Here is a 23,095-nt window from a genome sequence, read left to right as displayed (position 1 = left end):
GTAAAATTAATTAGCAGTAGTTCAATAAATTGTTGTTGTTGTTAAACGGGGTGTTAATTAATTGGAACCAGAAAACAGTGTCCCTGATACTGCAAGTTCAGGGTGGTCCTTCAAACGTAACAATCCAGTCCACGTTCATCGTGAGTTTTACGTCAAGGATCATTGAACATAGTTATTGCCGGCGACGCGGCCCGCAATTAAAATCGGGCGTTCCTATAAATAAAATTAATGTCTTCTTAACATAAACTGTTGGTGCAGCATCGAGACACACCAACATATTCGATAACAAAACAAAAAATACAAAAAAGGGAAAATACTGAACAAATATCATAAACTGTATCTAATAGGTTTATGTAACTGGTATAATAATACACAATGTAGATTGCAAATTTACTTAAGTATGATAAGTTTTATTTTGTTTGTTAACTGCTGAAACAAATTTCATATAAGTGGGAGAATTTTAAGGATGGATCGCGATCGTAATGAAAAAATAATTATTTATAAGAAATAATTTATTATTTAAGAAGTTACGATCTGAACACACTAACCAACTCGACTCTTCCAGACTTAAGAAGTAACTATATTTTTCGAACCCTTCCTTATACCAAAAAATACAATCATTAAGAAATCTGTTTATGTTATGTTATGACTTCAATTAATTAATATATATGAGATTTGAGACTCTTCCGGCATCTCGAATGTTAGCCTAAGTCAAATTATGATTTCCTAAACGTAACGTTCGCCTATAGATTTATCTGTTTACGTCTATAAAGTAATAAGACTTATGGGGTGGTCATATTACTTTACCACTCGTAAATAGCCATATAATTGGAGTGTTAGGACTACAATAAATAATCATTTATGAAATTTCATCATATTCATATGAAAATCATTTTCAGCATCTTTAAAGCTAGCTTTAAGACCAACATCGTTTTTCTGCAGAACGCCCCATACAGGTGATAGATTTGTGTGTTTGCTTAATCAGCATTATGCTAATGAGTTTTGATTTCATTTTCCTTCCTATTAGTTCAATAAAGTCAGTTATCTCTAAGCTTTCACGCCGTACATTAGTTTAATAAACATTTTATTAAAACGTTACGAAGGATTTTTCTTTAACAGAAAATAAATATCTTCGGCAAATGAAGTTCAAATTTCGTCATCAATGACTTAAATGAATCAGCTGGAACTGCTCTTTAATATGACTCATTCGGTTTGATTGTCTCTTGTTTAGTTTTCCAGATAAAGAGTAATTCACGTGCGAAAACACTAATCTTTTCTGACTTTTCAAACTTTGAACCTTTGAATCAAAGCATCACCTCGGAGAGCACTTTAATAGGACTAATAAGGATTCATTGCAACTTGGCGAGTTTTCTAGATAATAAGTAATTTATGGGCTCAAACACATAACTTTTTTCGACTTTTTAAGTTTTGAATCTCAATAACTTTTGTAAATGAGCTCAAAATGCCTTCAAAAATGAATAAATTAATCAGCTCGACGAGCACTTTAATATGACTAATAAGGATTCATTGCATCTTGGTGATTTTTCTAGTTAATTAGTAATTTATGGGCTCAAACACACAACTTTTTTTGACTTTTCAAGTTTTGAACCTCAATACCTTCTGTAAATTAACTCAAAATGCCTTCACTAATGAACCAAAGAATCACTTCGACGATATAGTGTCTTGATCCAGGTTGTTCCATATTTTAATGAGAAGGCGCCCGAGGTCTTTTAAGTTGTTAGGCTGGTTAGGATGACTCCGCAGTTGTCGTCCCAGTATGTCCCAGACTTGTTCTATTGGATTGAGGTCGGGACTTTGAGCTGGCCAAACCATAGTCTCAATACCAACATCCAATTGGTAGTCACGAACGACTCGAGCCGTGTGGGGCCTAGCATTATCTTGCATAAACAAGAAATTGTGACCAATGTAGGGAGCAAATGGGACAACGTGGTCTTCTAGGATGTTCGAAATGTACCGATCAGCATTCAAAGTTCCGTTGTTTAACACTACTAAGTCAGTACGTGCTGTCAAAGAATTTCCACCCCACATCATAACTGATCCTCCACCGAACAACGTTGTGTTCACTATGTTACATTGGGCATATCTTTCGTTTGGTCTTCTAAAAACACGAACTCGTCTGTCGCAAGTGTATCCAAGTGATCATAAAAATCCTTGGACCTTGGTGCTAGTTAGTAGATCCTGCTTCCGCGGCTGGTTCTGGGGTATTATTATTATTCCGAAGGACCACTCTCGATTTTTGTCAGGCCGAGAGAAACTGAATTGTACTCAAATGAAAAATTAAGTTTAAATCTTTATTTTCGATCGTGTTCTTAATTTAACTAATCCTTGTAATCAACGTTAGTACGATTACAGGGTTAAGAATGCCTCACTTCTGGGGGTTGCAACACGAAGTTTCTTTTAAACCTTTCTTTTTCACAATTGCGATCACCTATGCTGTCTATGAAATTCGTTTCGTGTCTCTTCTTGCTCTTCTGGGTTTTTTTCTTCTCGTCTCGAGGAACCTTGCTCCCTCTCTTGTCCCTTCAACCTTTTTTCCCCGGTCTCCCTTTAGTCCGGGTGCAACGCAAAGATAAAATTAAGATTTATTGCGGCATGGATTCTGGTGTTTTTTGTTTCACTTGGTTGCAACCACCAGATGTTGGCCATCACCTATCGCCCGTTGGAGTGGAGTATTTAGGAAGATTTTGAGTTCCTTGATTGTGGGCAATAAATCAAACAGTCCGAGTACTTGAATCACGTTGAGAGCTTTACCCAAATTTATGATGTACCTTTCTGTACCCTTTGTTACAGAAATTAGGAATTTTCCCAGACGTCTGAATTGAATTCAGACAGGAGGGACATTGTCCGTTTACGGACAACTTTACTTCACTGTACCGGGACTTAAGGGCGAACAGAGAGGACAATTCTGAAGCTGTTGCCAGAACAAAACTGCAGACAGGACAGACAAGAGCAGTATATCGAGACGGTAATGACTGGACAATGGAGGGCCAAAAGACAGTTACTCCGCATATCGTCACGGTTTTCTATCAACTTGATGCAAACACCAAATGAAAAAGGAAACATTAGGGACAAACCTGAAGCTATTGCAAAGTGTAACAAAAACATGGGTGGGACTGATCGTATGGATCAAATGATTTCATATTACCCTCCGAGTTCGAAAATCGTTGCGTTGGTACACAAAAGGGGGAATTCACATGCTCCAGACATGGTTATATAACTCTTTCCTCCTCCACAGGAAAAACTCCAGAAAACGTTTGTCATGCTATCAATTCCGTTTGGCAATCATAGAGGTAACGCTCCCAAAAGAAGGGCAATTGAACACGTCTTATAACCGCACCCCCCAGAAAATCGAAATTTGCGGAGGTAAAGGCAATAGGATAACGCGAAAAAAAATGGAAAATTCGTTGGAATAAAGGAGTTATGGAAGATTCGGCACGTCACTGCGCCCCACGTCCTGTTGAGCAGAGTTTATTCGTTGGCGAGTGTTTTGAAGAGTGGCATAAATCCATGTTGACGTGTCCGAGCATTATTGCACAATTCTTCCATCATCCGAGAAAACAGGTCTGTTTCGTTTTAGTTGGCGCACCCTATTTTTCACCCGGTACATATAAACTCCTATAGGCCCGACATTAGCAACTGAACAAGTTACCACCCGTTGTATGTTTGGTTGTCTAGATTGTAGATCACGTGGCGGACAAACATTTATAAAGGCACCGTATAATTATATGTACGATCCTGCACGCAACGTACGCAACTATTTATACATGCAACGTGCGCGTCTTTGGTCTTGTTATTGGGACCAGAAGAGACGATAGAGCGACGGACGGCCGATGGGACTCGGAATAGGTTCGTACACATTAAACCAGTGATAAAAACCAGTGAAAGTAGTTTTTTTTTAGATAAAATGGATATGAAAAAACTGATAATGGATTTTCGTCACTTCCAACGTGAACGGCAGAAGGCTAAGATAGTGAAGAAGAAAATGTCCAGCTTCAATGTCGTGAAATACCAAAGAGGGGCTGTCGAACTGGCAGACGTAATCGTAAGAGTATATCAGGGCGTTAATATGACTTTCGAAGACGAAAATGGGAAAGGGTTTTTCTTTCTAAAGGACATCGATATAACGACGTTTGATAACGGTGAATCGGACGACGAAGATGAACAAACACTGATTGTAGAGCTTTACATCTACCGTGGAGAAGAGACTGTTGTTCAGGACTATCTATCGTACATTTGGTATTATTGTTTTTATGTTCTCTGTCACCTTAAGTGGTGGTTGCACTGTTGGTGATACCAGTAAGTTGATTGGTGGGGAGACTGTTCATTTTTAAAGAAGGACATGGTGTGTGTGTGTCAATGTCAAAAAAAAAATGATTTTTGATATATATCATGAATAAAGGTGGATAAGTAATTCATTCTTTTTCTTTATATAATTTGGTGCCAAGACACCTAGCGAATCTGTTTAAGCGAGTGGTTACGTCATTACAGAAAAATTGGTCGACGCGCCACGACAACTGTATCATTACAATTTGCAAGTCTGGTAGAAAAACAGAACTTCGTGGCAGTATTGGAAACATTTTTACAGTTTAGGTAAGAAATTACATCCATACAGAGTGATTCTAGATAAGTGGGACACGTTAGGGTTCGCCCTCATCCAGTGAACATAGGCGTGGCGAGCCTACGGATACCTAAGCTGGAATTGTACCGAGTCCCAAGTGCAGTTCGTCCAATCACCTTATCCTTGATGAATTCCGACTCCACGGAGTGTCCTTGAAATTATCCAGAATCCAGAAAGAACCCATCCTAATATCCTGTACTTACCCAAAGATTAACCTGGATAGAACAGAGTAGGAAGAGGCAGAAAAAATTAAAATAATGATGAGTGACTTAAAAAAGAAGTTACCCCAGGTGGGTGATAATCCCGCCGTTGGTTCCGACCGGGTGAAAGCCCCGGTGACCAACGCTGGCCCTAAGGATTCTGGGGAGGGCCACAGCCACTTGGGACGGGGAGAGACGTCCGCGCAAAAGGAGGAGGGAACAGGGAGGGGTGGGTTCGCGAGGAGTGAGAAGCTCCTGCGGACGCCGCCTATGAAGGCGACGCAGGTGAGTGATGGGGATGAGGGGGCGATGGGGGAGGAGTTCTCCGATGCCTCTCAGGAAGAGGTGCCCCAACTCACGAGCACCCCCCCAGGGGGAAAACGGGGAAGGGCAGAGGAGAGCTTCTCTCCCATGGCCGATCGTAGGGCCTTGGAGGAGAAGGTAGAGGACCTGGACCGGGTCATCAGGAGTCTCCGGAAACCGAAGCAGGAGCTCTTGGACGCTGTAATGGCGGTCAAGAGTGCCCTGCGTACGGTTAGGCGCAGGGAGAAAAGAGATGAGGAACTGGAAAGGGAGCGGGAGAAGCTCCGCGAAGAAGTGAAGGAGCTGCGGAAGCAGTTGGAGAAAGTCCAAGGGGGGTGCACGGGAGGACTGGAGACAGCCACCTGTGCCACTCAAACGGACACGGCAGAAGAAAGACGTACGGAGGAGCAGCAGGAAAGGATCCGCAGTCTCGTCGCTTCCGGGAAGTTGATAGAGGCTCTTAGCGAGAGGTGGGAGGCGGGTCTGTTTCAACGGACGGAGGTGTCGCACGGGGATCCCATGTCGGAGGGGTACCGGAGCGACTTGGAGGTGATAGTGGGAGAGGAAAGCAGTCCGCTCAAGGAGCGAGTGCTGGCCGGGCTCCCCGAGCTGGCTGAACTGGGGGGCGAGCACGAGGCGGGGACGACCCCCTTCCTTGTGCAGACCTGCCGGTTGCGTAAGGGAGGGAGGACGGAGATGCTCGAGCGCTTCGTCTTTTTCTGCCAAATGGGTGGTGTCATGGGTCCGAAAGCGGTCTTCGGAGCGCTGAAGGAGCTCGTGGGAACTGCCCAGAGGGAGGGAAGGACGAGGGTGGTCGTCCCCCAGGTTCCGGGATGCGATCCCGGGAAACTAAGGAAGCTGGGGGAGCTTGCTGCCGAGGGAAGTAATATTAAAATATGCTTCTATTTTCAGGAGGAAAAGGACAAGGCGCAAGGAACGGGGAAGAGGGAAGAGGAAGGGGTGATCTTCGTGGCGAGGGAGGAAGGCACCTCCTACTTAGATGCCCTCAAGAAGGTGAGGCAAGTGGTTGCCAAGGGCGGCCAAGAGGTGAAAGTCAGCACCGTTAGGGAGACGAAGAAGGGGGTGATGCTCCTGACAGTGCCAAAAGGAGGAAAGGGCGGACAACTGCGTGAGTTGTTGGCCAAGGAGCTGGGACCAAGCAGGGTGAGAGGGGGTACAGGGAGGTCGGCGGCCTTCCGAGTGCACGGCCTAGACGCAGTCGCCACCGAGGAAGAGGTGGTGGGGGCGGTAGCAACCGCGGCTGGAGTGGAGAAAGGGTGGCTAAGGCTACTCAGTCTCCGCCCAAGTTTCGGAAGCTGTCAAACCGCCACGCTTCTGGTGGAGGGCGAGGTGGTCAGACGGGTGAGGAGGGTCACCGAGGTGCAGGTGGGTATCTCCAGATGTCGTCTGAAGGAGCGGCGGGAAACCGATCGCTGCTTCAGATGCTGGGAGAGGGGCCACAGGGCGAGCGAATGTAGGGGAGAGGACCGCTCGCGTCTGTGCGCGAGGTGCGCGCAGGGAGGCCACAAGGCCGCGACCTGCCGCACGCAGCAGTACTGTCCTCTATGCAAAGAGGGGGGGCATAGCGCCGGGGGACCGGGGTGCGGGACACCCAAAGGTCGGGGAGAACCTGAAGCGGGGGGCAAGCCCAAAGCCCGGGAGGAACCCAAGGCTGGGGGCAAGGCCGTAGGCGAGGGGCAATCCAAGGCTACGGACGAGCCCAAAGCCAAGGGGCGACCTACGGCCGAGGGTGAGCGCGAGACTAAGGGAGGACCGGAGGCCGAGAGGGAGGCCGTAAAGGGGGGAAAACCCGGCGCTAGAGGTGAGCCCAAAGCCAAGGGGAAACCCAAGGCTGGAAGCGAGCCCAGAGCCGGGGAGAGACTCCTGACCATTCCCCTGGTGCCCGTGACAAGGCAGGAACCCGAACAAGTCAACGTGGAGAAGGAAGAGGACGGGGGGTTTAAAAACTCACCGACCACCGGCTCCCTCAAGTCGCTGGCAACCGCTAGCGACAGGGGAAGTGGCGGAAAGGGGAGGAAGGGGAGACCGAGGATGGAGGACTAGGAGGGACACGGGTAAGTGTGCGTGTTTGAGTGAGCGTGAGCGTGAGGAGTGGTTGTATGCAATGGCGTCGGACAGGGAACTGCGGTGTCTGCAGATTAACCTGGACAGAGGCCGTGTCGCGATGGACCTCATGTTCCAGGTGATCAGAGAGCGGGGCGTCGACGTGGTGCTCGGGCAGGTGCCGTGTCTAGCCGGGCGGAACCTAGTACGGGACAGGGGTGACGACGCCTTCATCTGGCTAGCGCTGGGTGTTAGGGTGAAGTCGCTCCACCGTGACCGGGGGTTCGTCGTTGCGGAGCTGGACGGTATCACTCTCGTCTCCGCGTACTTCTTGCCGAGTAGGACCGCCGCCGAATTCACGGCGTGGATCGATCGGTTGGGGGGCTACGTCAGGGGGCTTGACAGCAGGAAGATTCTCATTGCTGGGGACCTGAACGCTAAGAGTGGACGGTTCGGTTCTCGCGTGACGAATGCCTACGGACGGGTTCTGGAAGAGTTCCTAGACACGGCGGAGCACGTCCCCATCAACACCGGGGATGAGTGGACGTTCGGTAATCGGAACGGCAGGTCACTGATTGACGTTACCATGGCGGGAGCGTCTGTGAGTGGCTGGGTGAGAGACTGGAAAGTTGAGGTTGAAATGGAAAGCGGTAGTGGCCACAGGTACCTCTCGTACCGCATAAAGCGAGTGGGGGTGGTATCTGGGGGTGGTGAGGAAGCGAGCGTGAGAAAAGGTGGATGGGTGGTGAGTAAAAAAGGATTGGAAAATGTGAGCCGGTACGTGAAGGAGCGGGAAGGTCTGGGTATCGTGGAAACTCCCGAACAAATCGTTCGGGAGATAAGCGAGGCCTGTGACGAGTGCATGAGTAAGCGTGACAGCGGGAAAGGGAAGATGAAACGAGCGGTGTACTGGTGGAGTGATGAAATTGCCGAAAGGAGAAGAGCGTGTATAAGAGCGAGGAGAAGATGGACCCGAGAGCGAGGAAGAGGGAATGTTACAGATACGGGTGCAGCGGCAGAGTACAAGAGAGAGCGTAAGGCACTCAAGGAATCCATAAGGGATGCCAAGAGGGACGAGTGGAAGAAAGTTTGTGCGGAGCTGGAGACGGACGTCTGGGGACTCGGTTACAAAATAGTGACCGAGAAACTTGGCCGCCTGAGCAATGGTCCCCTGCCGGAGGCAGAGATCTAAAAGCAGGTGGACACGCTGTTCCCGGTTAAGCCGCGGGTAGTGTGGGAAAAGGTACAAACGGGGCCGAATGACGTGCCTCGAGTCACGACTGAGGAAATCCGTCAGGCCGTCGGGAGTCTCAAGAGCCGCAAGGCTCCGGGATTGGACGGGTTACCGAACGAGGTTTTGAAGCTATATCTTGGGGCAGCGCCCCAGGGTATGGCTAGTTGCGTAAATAGCATCTTAACCTCGGGCGAGTACCCTAAAGTCTGGAAGAGAACCCGACTGGTGCTGGTGGAGAAACCGAAGCGTGATCCGGGGGCAGAGGTCTCGTACCGGCCCATATGCCTCGTGGACGGACTCGGGAAAGTGTCGGAAAAGGTGGTCAAGACCAGACTGCTGAACGAAGCGAATGCTTTGTGAATGGTGAGCGCGAGTCAGTATGGGTTCATCAAGGGCAGGAGCACCTTGGACGCCATGCAAGCGGTCATGAGAATAGTGGAGGGGATCAGGGAGGAGAGTTGCAAACACGCGGACTTCTGCGTCATGGTAACGATAGATGTAAAGAACGCCTTCAATACGGCGCCTTGGGACCTAATCATCGAAGTGATGAAAAGGGCCCAGGTGAGCGGGTACCTCTTGAACGTAGTTCAGTCGTACCTGCAAGATCGGGTTTTGGTGTTGCCTGACGGGGGGGTTCGACAGTTGTCTTGCGGCGTTCCTCAAGGGTCTGTCCTGGGCCCCGTCTTGTGGAACCTCTACTACGACGGAATACTGACGGTCGAGTACCCGCGAGGGGTCACCCCGGTGGCTTACTCGGACGACTTGGCGTTGGTGGTCTCGGCGAGGGACGGGGTAACCCTAGAGGCGAGGACCAGATGGGCCATGGAACTGGTCGCCGACACGTTCGAACGCATGGGGTTAAGCATGGCTACTGATAAAACCGAACTGGTGCTGCTGGCCGGGCGAAGGAAAATAAGAAGCATGAGTCTGAGAGTGGACGACGTCTCGTACGAGACGAAGGAATGCGTGAAGTACCTCGGAGTGTGGATCGGCAGAAATGCTCGCTTCGGCGAGCACGTACGACGAACCTCCGAAAAGGTTGCTAAGGTGATTGGGAAGCTCGACGGCATTCTGCCTAGGGCGAGTGGGTTGGGGTATAAAAGAAGGAGGTTGATGGTGATGGCGGCATCGTCCGTTCTGCTGTACGCTGCTCCAGTCTGGGGAACCGAACTGGAGTATGGAAGGTACACGGCCATACTGGAGAGGGCAAACCGTATGCTCGCACTCCGAGTGGCTAGTGCCTACAGGACGGCACCGACCGATGCGGTGTTGGCATTGGCCAAAATACCTCCGGTGAGAATTAGAGTGACGGAGAGAACGATGATGTGGGAAGGGAGAAGTGGGGTGAAGGAATGGGTAATGAAGGAGTGGGAGCGGGACTGGGAGAAGTATGAGGGTCGGGCAAAGACCTTCATACCCCGGATCCGTAAGTCATACGAGTGCGAATGGACTAAAAGTGGGTATATGTTGGCTTAGGTGTTTACCGGACACGGCGTGTTTGGGAAATACCTGAAGCGGATACGAGTGGAAAGGAGTGCGGAATGCTGGTTTTGTGACGAAAGGGAGGACACGCCGGAGCACACGCTGTGGACGTGTCCAGAATGGGAGGACTATCGTGCGGAGGCAAGGAGGAGGGGACTCGACCTGAACCGAGGCGCGATAGGGAATGAGTTAGTGCAAAGCAAGAAGAAATGGATGGCATTCGAGGGCTTGATAGAGAAGATCTTGAGGGCCAAGATGGCAAGAGAGAATGACAGAAAGAAGAATGGGGTGCGGGATAGTGTCCGTACCTAGTCCGGAGGAAAAGGAGCCCTGAAGTAATTCCGTGAGGTAGTCCCGGGGCAGAAGAGGGGAGGTGGGTTTAGTGGGTAGGCGGCCGACGTAATGGTCGGTCGAATCCCACACTACCCGGCTGACGATCAGGCCAGGTGTCTTAAGAAGATTCCCCCTCCTCGGAAAAAAAAAGAAAAAAAAAAGATAGGTGGGACAAGTAAATATCTTGAAATCGAGAAGAACTACATAAAAATGTTCGAAGTCTTCTTTATTTTTGGAGCCTCAATTTTTTTTATGTCAATTTGTTTTTTTTCGAGGTCAACTTCAACTGTCTTCTTTATCAAGGAGGTTCCAAAAATAAAGAAGACTTCATTTGAACATTTTTCTTGTAGATCTTCCCGATTTCAAGACATTTGCTTGTCCCACTTATCTAGAGTCACCCTGTATATGTATACAAGTATATTTAGGTTTTGTTCATTTTGTAGCAATAGTTCCAATAGTCCGGTTGATTCCGGAATGTCCACACTATCGTAATAAATGAAAACACGAACTGTTGTGTGTTGAAGTCACACAATTTTTAACCATTGGAAATGGAATCTCTAGAAACATGTGACCATGTCGAGGCCATAAAACAATCACCCCAGTGCCCGATTCCAAGAAGAGGGACCGACCCGATAAGGAACGATGGTTCTTGTTGGTAACTAGCAGAGAGCCAGTCGAGAAAGGACCCTGGTAATGCTACCTTGGCCCAAGAAAAGGGGCTGAATACTTGAAATTTGGAATACATGTTATATACCTCCTTATCCACAAATCCAATAGCTGTCACATAATTTATTATCCCAGACGACACGAACCTTTCCCAATAATATGGGGTTATCATAAGAATAATTTAGAGAAATTGGACTTTCACCAGACTGCCCTTTCATCTACACTAACAATTAACTGCGATCAAAGTCCCAAGTCCCCGGGTGTTTGCCCTTAGTAAAATAAGTTAGATAAGTTGTTCTACACAGATATAAGTAGCTTTCAGCCCAAAAAAAGAGATCATTATAATTTTTCCTTCAGACAGATTGATAGTGTTAGACGCTCTTCAAATCCCTATAAAAATATTTCAGAGCTAAAGTATAGAACCTTAGTATTAAAAATAAAAAGTTGTTAGTGAGTTAACGAAGTCGTTTCAATCCTGACAAATCAACATCGTGTTGTCGATCACGTACAAAATATCGGCTGGTGTCACAACATACAGGGTGTTTCTAAAAGGTCTGTACAAAATTCTACCACAGATTTCTGAGGTCAAAACATGACGATTTAACCCAATTTACCTTAGTCCAAAAGTGGACGGTTTTCGAAATACAGAGCGTCAAAGTGAAAACAAAAAAAAGCAAAAAAATTAATTTCTTGGTTGGTAATACTGCTATCTACACAGAATGTCGTATCGGACGGTTTTTGGGGATAAGAAATCAGAATCCGTTTACATTTTCAATGCACCATGTAGAGGGCGTTGTCAGCGCTCGATGAACCCTCTTTAAAAGGGCATAACTTTTTCATCATCCGGTATAAAATTTATTTATGACTAAACTTGTGTTTTCCTACATTTTTTAAGGAAAAAAGGTCTCTTGTTAAAAATCTCTACGAGGCTTCCTTCTTGAGATATTTGAAGCTTAAAGTTCGCTGCATGTCTTGAACAATAATTTTAATGTACAGGGTGTCCCATTTTCGTTGTAATCGTGGGATATCTCGGACATTAACAAAGATAAAGAGATGCGGTTTTCGCGAACCTGTGTCACTTTTTAGTGAAACTAATGATGACGTTAACAGAATTGATCCAGCTATCTTAGTTTTTGCACTACAGGGCGTTTTTGAAAATATTGTATTTTGGGACCCCCCCTATAGTTTGAATATGTGTTAAGTTATTGAAAATGTATAAACGGTGTCGGATAGAAATTTTTACGAAGAATCCAGTGGCATACTCAGATTTTATTTATAATTCTTAGTTTTCGAGATATGGACCAAACTTATGTTTTTTTTTAATGGGACAATCTGTATATTTTTATTTATTTTGATTCCTCTAATTTTCCCCATTCCAAAGATGCTAAACTCGATATGGTTATTTCAAATAATAATGACAATAATTGACATATTATTTGAACAAACCCTGTATAAAACAAAATAATTAGTGACAATTATAATTGTCAATAATTATATTAATAGTTAATATCTAATTAATAATATGAATTATAAAAGGGCTCAACGTATAATTTTATTTTTGGAACATGAATATATCACTAACACTAACAAATTTACCATTTTTCTTTAACTGCGTAATAAGGTAAATTAAAGCAAATGTTCAAACTGATTTCCGTTTTCATCTAAACATTTTTGACATAGTTTGGCTATTCTGTTTAAGGCGTTTAAAACTATTACCGGGTGTCTTTCTAAGTATTGGAAAGCTTCCTCTGTAGCAATGCGTAAACTAATCATATTTTCGTGTTGTCTTCGATAAATCCTGTTTTTTAAATATCCCCATAAAAAGAAATCTAAAACTGAAAGATCAGGTGATCTGGGTGGCCAACGCACAGGTCCATCCTATGCGGCGTCCCTATCCATTTTTCAGGAAAGTATTCATCTAAAAACGCCTTTGTGCACCTTGAGTTATGAGGCGGGGCTCCATCTTGCTGATAAAATATATCATGTCGTTGAGCTAAAGGGGTATCCTCTAACAACTCAGGTAATATGCCTTGTAATATTTCTACATATCGTGTTGCAGTCAGTGTTGTTTCAAAGATTTCATATTTGACCCTAGTTCCCAGTATGAAGCACGCTACACTAAATCCAAATCGTCCTTGCCGCTCTCAAGGTAGCATCACACGATTATTTTGACGTGTCCAGTGTCTGGTATTATGAATATTAAATATTCCAGCACTAGATATATAAGATTCATCGCTCCATATAATTTGGCGACAAAAATTTGGATCAACATTGGCCCTTTCTAAATAATACCGGCAGAATCTAATGCGTTTCTCGCGATCTCCAAGATGAAGATTCTGAACTACTCTACATTTGTATGGTTTAAATTTATGTTTATGTAAAATTTTTTGCACTCTAGTTTTTGAGACTCCAATTTGGGATTCAATTTTCCTGCATGAAGTTACTTATTCAAAATTGACACAGGCCAAGACGTTAATTTCTTCATTATTTCTATTTTCTTTATAGTATAAAATTTTTCTGGGTTTCTTAAAAGATCCGAAATTTATTAAATTTTGCCGTAATCTCGAAAAAATTATTTTATTTGATTGGCGCCTTTCTGGATACCTAATTTTAGACAATGAAAAGATATAAATGTCGGTTAACAAATAAGTCAACTAGTATTTACCTGTTAAAATAAAGTTCAGATGCTTCATTGGAATTCTTTTGACAAATTGCAAAAACTAGGAGCATATCATAATATTCATAGTTTTCAAATTGCTGATTATCATTCATGTTGGTTGACATAATATGAATACAAAGGTAACTTTAAGACAACTGCAATTATATTATTAAATTTTGACAATCGCAAATGTCAATAGATAAGTTAAGTATTCTATTGTTTTAAATATGGTTGACTGTTGATCATGGCACGCTACGTAATATCCTCTTTCAGAAAATGTCAATTATTGTCATTATTATTTGAAATAACCATATCGAGTTTAGCATCTTTGGAATGGGGAAAATTAGGGGAATCAAAATAAGTAAAAATATACAGGTTGTCCCATTAAAAAAAAACATAAGTTTGGTCCATATCTCGAAAACTAAGAATTATAAATAAAATCTGAGTATGCCACTGGATTCTTCGTAAAAATCTCTATCCGACACCGTTTATACATTTTCAATAACTTAATACATATTCAAACTATAGGGGGGTCCCAAAATACAATATTTTCAAAAACGCCCTGTAGTGCAAAAACTAAGATAGCTGGATCAATTCTGTTAACGTCATCATTAGTTTCACTAAAAAGTGACACAGGTTCGCGAAAACCGCATCTCTTTATCTTTGTTAATGTCCGAGATATCCCACGATTACAACGAAAATGGGACACCTTGTACTTAGGACACATCATCACGGCCACTGGAGTTAAACCTGACCCAAATAAAGTTCAAGCAGTTTCGAAATTTCCCAATCCAAAAACTTCAAAAGACATCAAGTCATTTTTAGGCTTAGCAGGATATTACCGACGGTTTATACCAAATTTCAGCAAAATTACGCAACCCCTAACTAAATTATTAAGAAAAAACCAAATTTTCAACTGGACCGATCAACAACAAAACTCATTCGATCAACTCAAAAATTTATTATGTTCCGAACCTGTTTTGCAATACCCGGATTTTTCTAAACGTTTTTACCTGACTACCGACGCTAGTAATTTTGCCATAGGAGCAATTTTGTCTCAAGGGAATCCTCCAACTGACTTACCCATCTCTTACGCAAGTAGAACCCTAAATAGAGCAGATTCGAACGACAGTACTACAGAACGCGAACTCTTAGCAATAATTTGGAGCATAAAACACTATCGACCTTATCTGTATGGCCGTAAATTTACGATTTTTACAGATCACAAACCGTTAATTTGGCTAAAGAACTGTCAGGATCCAAATTCCAAATTATTCCGATGGAAGTTAACGTTATCAGAGTACAGTATTTTACCATTGAATATAAACTAGACAAAACCAATCAAAACGCTGATTGCCTGAGTAGACCGCTCATGCCTAACCCTTTTTCAAATGACTTTTCCAATTTTCCAACAACTTCTATTAAACACTTAACGAGTGAGTCTAACTCCTATCAAAATTTTAAGCTTAAACTGCAAAACGCACCAATTATTAATAATAACATAATTGAAGACAACACTAACATTTCGACCTCCAAGGACAACATCTGCATCTTTTTATCAAGCGACTTGAATTGGACAGAACCACACCAAAACGAAATTTGTAATCGTCACAATCATATACAACATTTAAAAACCCGCAATCCTCAAAGGGGTGACATAATATTTCTCAGAGAAGACAAAACTACCTTTTTTTATTGCTTCTTGTCGAATCACTATTGGGAACATATAACCCATGAAGATATCTATAACTCTTTAGCCAAGCTCAAAGGCAAATTGTTAGAATTGGACTTATCTTCAGTTTCAATGTCTCGAATTCAATCCCCTTTTAATAAACTAAGCTTTACCAAAATCAGAGTCATGTTGAGAGAAATATTTAAGAATGTAAATTTAAAGATCACTATTTGCCATAACACGACTTCGACTCCCAAACCCGAACAGATCCCTCAAATACTGGAAGAATATCATTCCTTGCCATCAGCAGGACATACTGGATTTCATCGAATTTATAAAAAAATTAAACAAACGTACAAATGGACCAACATGAAAAAGGACATAAGGAATTTTATTAAAACATGCGAATCATGCCAACGAAACAAACTTGTTCGTAATAGAGTCAAAAAACCAATGGAAATCACAACCACTAGTTCGAAACCCTTCGAGAAAGTTTTTTTGGACATAGTAGGTCCCCTGCCATTGTCCGAGTTTGGTAACAAATATATCTTAACATTGCAAGACGACCTAACTAAATTTTCTCAAGCCTACAGCCTACCCAACCACGAAGCTCTTACGATAGCTCAAAAATTTGTTCCCGAATTTATTTGTCGATTCGGAATTCCAGAATCACTAGTTACAGAGCAAGGTCGCGATTTTACTTCAAAAGTACTTAAGGAAATTGCAAAGTTTTTCAAAATCAAGCAAATTAATTGCACAGCTTATCACCCTCAGAGTAACGGCGCCCTTGAAAGGAGCCATGCCACCCTAACAGACTATCTCAAACACTACGTCAATAAAGAACAAACCGATTGGGACAAGTGGGTAGATTGCGCTATATTTTCATATAACACCACAATTCACTCTTCTACAAAATTCTCACCTTTTGAGTTAGTTTTTGGAATCAAACCTAATTTACCGACTGCAATTTTAAGGCCTCCAGAATTCAGATATACCTACGACTCTTATTTAGATCAGTTAAAATTCAAGATGCAAAATGCTCATGAACTAGCTAAGGGCAACTTGAACCAGAGTAAAGAAGTAAATAAATCATATTACGATCGCAGGGTAAACGACATCTCATTTACTATAGGAGAAGACGTTTATTTACTAAGTGAAAAATTGCCAACAGGGAAATCACGAAAACTCAATCGTAATTATAATGGACTATATAAAATTATAGATAACCCCTCACCCGTAAACTACACAATTCTGATAAAAAATAAACCAGTAAAGGTCCACGCAAATCGATTGAAAAGAGTATTTGTGTCAGTTCCCTAATTATCCTGATTAAAACCCTAAATCTTATCCTCTAACTCCTGCTTTAACCACTTTGCAATTATTAAGGTTGACCCAGGCACGTTTTAGTGACGAATTTCCAAGACTGAACGATATATTGAAAAGGTTTAAATTTTTGTAAACGCTCATAATCCTTATTTGAACTTTTACATAATTATACACATAATAGGTATCTATTTACTTTATAATACTTACATTCTGTATAGCTCATAATTTAGTAATTAAGCTACTGTATCATGTATATCTTTTCTAAATCATTGTGCAATGTTTCCATATCTAGCTCTTATTGTATAACTAAGTACCCTAGGTGGTACTACCTTATCCATTGTGACAAACTTCGCCAGTTTCCCCAATGTCTAATTTAAGGGGGGAGGTGTAATGTACCCTTAGGCTACGCCTATGGATTCCCACTGCCTTAGTGGAATGTCCAGGATGGCCACATGTCGGGAACCCCTTATCTTCCAATAAGGGTTACCCTTCATAAAGACTTTCACTCCTCTTCCTTATAAAGACAAAAGCCTAAAATATCCACATTTTACTAAAATCAGACTACAGCTGCAGCACCCTCATAAATTTCCCTTTCTTACCATTGTCTTGACTTTACGGGTTAAGAATTTGGAAAGTTACCATCCGTGGATTATTTTGCTTAATGCCTAAAACCGGAGTACGCCTATGGGTACTGACCCCCATTTTTAGTACTTAAGACACCCCGAAACTTGTACTACTCTCTATTACTATTTCAATTCATTTCGCTATTCAACTCTATACCAACTCTATTCTACTCTATTCTATATTATTTCTTAATAATAACGATACGACTGATATAGCTCGACGCTCCCGGAGTCTTGTAAAATCCTGCATCCTTAACTCTTGACTCTCTCTATTTAAATGCTAGTCAAAGCCTAAGATCTTTAGTTTTGTAACGATTTAGTGTTGTGTGTGTCATAATGAGTGGAATAAAATCTACTAAAGTGTTCCTGAGTTTTGTTTCGCGAGTTCCATTACACTGGCCGAAACGGCAGGAAGGGTCCACATACCTGAACACCTGAATGCTAAGTGTACAATGTTCGGATCTGACATCGTGAACGCCTATGGAAGAGTGTTGGATGTGTTTGTGGGGGTGAGGGAGTTGACGCTACTCAACAACGGCAAGGAGTGGACATTCGGAAACAAGAACAAAAGATCGGTCATAGATGTGACAATGGCCGGAGATGTTGTGGTGCATATGGTGGATAAGTAGCAGGTCGAGCCGAACACTGAGAGCGGGAGTGGACATATGGCATCATGGGGATGGACGCGAGACACTAGCAAGAAGGAATATCACAGGAACTAAGGGGTGATCGTAACAGAGAGAGAAATAATTAAGTTCAGTAGATATGTAAATGAAATAATTTCAGGTGGAACCGAACTGGATTAAATAGTAAAGGAAATCGGTGAAGCTTGTAACGCGTGCTTGCTTAAGAAGAATGGAAAGGCAAGGAACAGGAGAACGGTATATTAGTGGAATGCTAAGGTAAATACGAATAGCAAGAAATGTCTGTAGGTTAGGCGAAGAATGACAAGGATCAAGGAAAATAGAAAGACGAATGAGAACAGAAGAGCGGCTGAGGAGGAGTATAGAAGAGAGAAGAAGACCCTCAAGGAGTCAATAAGAAGCGCCAAGAGCAAGGCATGGAACAAGTTGTGCAATGACCGGAAGACGAACATCTAGGGCCTCGATTACAGGATTGTGACGGGAAACTGGGGCGTCAGAATCAAGACCACCTGGCAGAGGCGGACTTGCTGAGGGAGGTGAACGACGAAGGAGAGTATAATTTAGAATCGAGAAGCTACAGGTGCCAAGAACGTCCTGTGGGTCAAGCAACCTATTAGTCGCGTCCCCCGGGTGGCGGATAGGGAAACGGCCAATGTCCCCTAGGGGATTGGTTAGTGGGGGTGATAAGAGATGGCCGCAATTTAAAACTTGCAAGTCCGGCTCAAAAACCTCTGCAGTGGACCAGCTTATCATATCGTAATCTTCTGGTGAACCTTGGCACTGGTGGTAGGAATGTCCTGGGTAACTGGGGCGGATCAAATGAGTGGGGATCCATAGGATCGTGTGGTGAGACCACTATAAACACCTTCCAATTTTCGTGGAGTCGTGCGCGCCTAAGAAATGCAGAGCTGGGGGTAGGCTCAGTTCCTAGTGGCCCCGTAAAGGTTCACACTGTGAATACAGACATGGCGAGTCTGCGGAACTTTAGCTAAAATTTTATTTACCAACCGAGTGCAGTTTCTTCCAACTTACCAGTGATCCTGGCAACTCCCTCTCTTCGGAGAATCCTTAATTGTTCTATCCAAAGATCATACCGTAGACATCCGACTGGCTCTAATGGGGGCTGCAGAGATATGGTCATCATCGGGGCTAATTAGGAGAGAAGAGGCCCCCCTGGGGGTCGGGTGGTGAGGCCACTTTAAATATCTTCTAAATCCTAAGGTGGAGTGTCCACCGAAGGCATACATAGCTGGATGGGAGTCAAGTTCTTAGCGGCCCCGTTAGGGTTCACCGTCATCCAGTGAACATAGATGTGGCGAGCCTATGGATACCTAAGCTGGAATTGTACTAAATTCAAAGTGCAATTTGTCCAGTCACCCTGTCCTTGATGAATTCCAACACCACGGAGTGTCCTTGAAATTATCCAGCATCCTGGAAGAACCCATCCTAATATCCTGTACTTATCCAATGACTAACGTGGACGGAATCGATGATGAGAAGACAAAATGGAAAAAAATGAAGATGAGTGACTTAAAAAACGAGTTACCCCAGGTGGGTGGTAATCCCGCCGTTGGTTCCGACCGGGTGAAAGTTCTGGTGACCAACGCTGGCCCAGAGGATTCTGGGGAGGGCTAGAGCTACTTCGAACGTAGGGAGATGTCCATTCAGATGCAGGAGGGAACAGGGAGGGGTGGGTTCGCGAGGAGCAAGAAGCTCCTGCGGACGCCGCCTAAAATGGTGAAGCGGGTGAGTGATGGGGATGAGAGCTCCTCCTCCATCGTCTCCCAGGAAGAGGAGCCCCATCTCGCGAGTACCCCACAAGGGGGAAAACAGGAGAGGGTAGAGGAAAGCTTCTCTCCTATAGGCCAGTGTAGGGTACTGGAGGAGAAGGTGAATGACTTGAACTGGGTTATGGTTAAGACAATACGTAAACCGAAGCAGGAGCTCTTGGACGCTGTAATGGCGGTCAAGAATGCGCTGCGTACGGTTAGACCTAGGGAGAAGAGGGATGAAGAACAGGAAAGGGAGCGGGAGGAGCTCCGTGAAGAGGTGAGGGGGCTGCGAAAGCAGTTAGAGAAGGTCCAAGGGGGGTGCAAGGGAGGGCTGGAGACAGCTACTTGTGCCACTCAGACGGACACTCCGGAGGAAAGACGCACGGAGCAGCAGCGAGAAAAGATCTGCAGCCTCGTTTCGGAGAGCTGATGGAGGTTTTTCAGGAAAGATAGGAGGCAGGTCTGTTCCTACACAGTTCGGTGAGAACCACCGCTGGGATAAGACGTGCTAGGGTTTTCTCCGTACTTTATGGGGCGTATCAGGACTTATCTGCCTTTTTTCTTCCTTTCGGGGTGACTTGAGAGCAGTTTTGGATTCTGAAACTGCCTAGGGCAAGTACTTAGTGCGGCCTGTGCAGTTTTGTGTGTGAATTTATGCATTTTCTCGGATTAATTGGCTGATTAAATCTGGGTAAGTGCACATTTTGCAATCAAAGTAGGTACCAAGAACGACCGTTTTTATGAATAAAAACAGAAAGGACAGACCTTTTTTTAGTCATCTGGGTCATTGGCCATTGTATACGGACACTTGGGCCAATTTAGCTCGGTTCCCAAAAACATCTGGGGACCACCGGTCCTTCTTGGCACACGTTTAGTTGCTTAATTGAGCGGGAAAAGAACTCACTTGAGGGCGAGTCAAGAAATTTGCATCCTCCACAATAGATCCCATTGTGGAGGATTTATCATCCCCGGAGAGCACGGCGAGCAGGAGCTCCCCAGACCAGTGAGGCACCCCAAGAGGACGTCTCCCAAATGTTGCAGTTCGCCCGATAGCCTAAGCTCGAAGGACGAGCTGCCACTTAGTAGGGTAGCTAGTGGTACCCCCCCAAAGGCCCCTGAGAAGGACCCGATTGAGGAGCTCAAGCTCCTACTCAAGAGGAATTTCCTCGAATCCAAGAAATTGATGGCCCTAATTAGGGCTAATAATAATACCAAGCGCGAAATGAAAGAATCCGCGAAAGCAATAAAAGCTTGTGCCAAGTGCAAGCGGCCGCTTCAAAAGCGTTTCGACGCAAACGGGGGTGGAATCAGAGCTTGCTTCCCTGTCCAAGGACACCACATTCCAGGCGTGGAAAACGGTGGCCAACAGGGCCTGGGACGATCGTCGGTCACCCTTTAGAGGACACCCTCAAGGAAGAAACAAAGGTAGTCCTGGTGAAAGACGACGACAAAGAGATGGGTGCAAGCATCCAATCTCAATATAGAAAACGCAACTCCGAACTGGCGCAAATGGAAGATATGGACGCCTTGGAATAGGTAGTCAAAATTAGTACCCGAAAAATGAGCGATAGAGAATCCGCGGGCTCCAAGGTGGTCAAGGTCTCTTTCCCCCGAGGGGAAAGGGAAATCTATGACAAACTAGTAGTTTTGAAGGCCGAATATGGCCAAGGAAAAATGGCGCTCTACCATGTAAAGGAGCTATCTTTGGAAAAGTTCCAGAAGATGGTTCAGTTCATTTTCCAGGAATGCAAATGGGTGAGGATCTTTACGACCCTCGCTAAAAAAGCGGAATGGAAGCAATCTCCCGTCTTCCCCCCCAAAAAGAAAGGGTTTACGATGTACGCGATTGTCGTAAACAAACAAAACAATAGTGTACCGGACACTATAAAAAAAGCTCAGCGCCACCCTGGACACCAACGATAGTAAGGACAAGATGTCCATAAAGAGTAACAAGGTGGGTAATGTCATCATTACCCTCGAAAAGAACGAGGAAGCCCTTCAGGCCCTCGGGAGGGAAGTTGAAAACTCCCTCGGTGAAGAAAATGTGCGGCTGCTGAAAGAAAAACAGCAAAAAGCAACCCTGTACATCAGGGGGCTGGATGCTGCAGCAGCAAAACAGGACGTCCTCGAAGCACTCAAAAACAAAGTGCTCTCCCTTAAGAAGTCGGACGTCACGGTTGGGTAATTGCGCCCCGACGCGAGAAGTGCCCAGGCGGTGTCTGTTCGCTTGGACGAGGATGCTGCAGCTAAGGTCCTCGAGGGCCCCTTTCGGGTGGGGTTAGTCAGGTCCAAGGTGGAAAAGCACCTTAGGATTAGTAGGTGCACGAAGTGCTGGGCCTACGATCACGTGACTGCGCAATGCAAGGGCATGGATCGTAGAAAGTGCTGTTTCCGATGCGCCAAATCAGATCATCGGGGTAAAAATTATACAAAAAAACCAGAGAAATGCTTTTGTGTCCTCTGCAAAGAAAAAGGCCATAGCACCAGCAGCGGCACTTGCCCTAAATTCAGGGAAGCGTTATCGGCGGCCAAAGTAGCCGAAAAAGCCGCCAATAATCGGCAATAAATTTTGAGCTGAGCGTATTCAGCGGGTATCAGTTGTTTGTTTTGTTTATGTTAATAAAAACCCAAATAACAGTCTTGCAAGTGAATGCCGATCGTTCGGAAAAGCACACGACATGGCGTTTCTCGAAGCAGCGAGGCGAAATGTCAATTTGATTGTGGCCAGCGAGCCAAATAAAAAATTAACGGCCAATAATCCTAAATGGATAACGGACCTCCGTTCGAACGTAGCCATCTTCGCACGAACGAGGGAGGTCCGACTGTTAAAAGTGGTACGCGGAGAAGGGATGATTGCTATATCCGGAGACGAATATACAATCATGGCCGGATACGTTTCGCCAAACTGCATGAGAGAGCAGTTCGAACTCTTTCGATCTGCAACAGGCGGCTGCCGGCAGACATGGGGAATTAATTTTGATGGGAGATTTCAATGCGAAATCTCCCGATTGGGGAGTCTTCGCGGAAGACGCGAGGGGTGCGGCTCTATTACAAATGTGCATTGGCCTCAACCTAGTGCCATTGAACACGGGAGAGCCCATATTTGTGAGAAGAGAGCAGCAAACGTACATTAACGTCACGTTTGCCAGCACTGACCTAGCCATTCACGTCAAGGATTGGCAGGTACTTGACAACGAACCGTGTTCGCCGCATAAACATATATTGTTTAAAATTGACAGCAACATACAAGTGCGGAAAACCGACCTTCAGGGGAGCGTTAAGCTCGACAGGAAAAAATTCATCGATGCCTTTGAAACAGAGTTGGCGCTTCGTCCTGAGACGAACGACGACAAGGACTTTACGAGACTCATGAAAAGAGCCTTTCGGGCAGCACGCCATGCAAATGGCGGCGGCGCCCCCCGGGGTCAACAACCGTACTGGTGGTCAGCACAGATCGAAAGGTTACGGACAAACTGCT

At 44.7% G+C, this 23,095-nt stretch overlaps 2 protein-coding genes across 2 annotated transcripts in view; both read left to right on the top strand.

The window, feature by feature from the left end:
* LOC136347333 (uncharacterized) overlaps positions 1-10,932 on the top strand; it is a 35,638-nt gene extending 24,706 nt beyond the window's left edge. Inside the window, exon 3 of the mRNA XM_066297237.1 lies at positions 10,699-10,932. Within this exon, the coding sequence (XP_066153334.1) occupies positions 10,699-10,747 (49 nt within the window). The 3' untranslated portion in view covers positions 10,748-10,932. The remainder of the gene's footprint in view (positions 1-10,698) is intronic.
* The window catches only part of LOC136347328 (uncharacterized), a 194,006-nt gene that overhangs the window by 159,121 nt on the left and 11,790 nt on the right, over positions 1-23,095 (top strand). The gene's annotated exons all lie outside the window — the stretch shown is intronic.

The sequence above is a fragment of the Euwallacea fornicatus genome, chromosome 28, assembly GCF_040115645.1.
Source record: "Euwallacea fornicatus isolate EFF26 chromosome 28, ASM4011564v1, whole genome shotgun sequence".
Taxonomy (NCBI): Eukaryota; Metazoa; Arthropoda; class Insecta; order Coleoptera; family Curculionidae; genus Euwallacea; species Euwallacea fornicatus.
The sequence above is the reverse complement of the archived record's forward strand: the minus strand, read 5'-3'. Positions and strand labels throughout refer to the sequence as shown.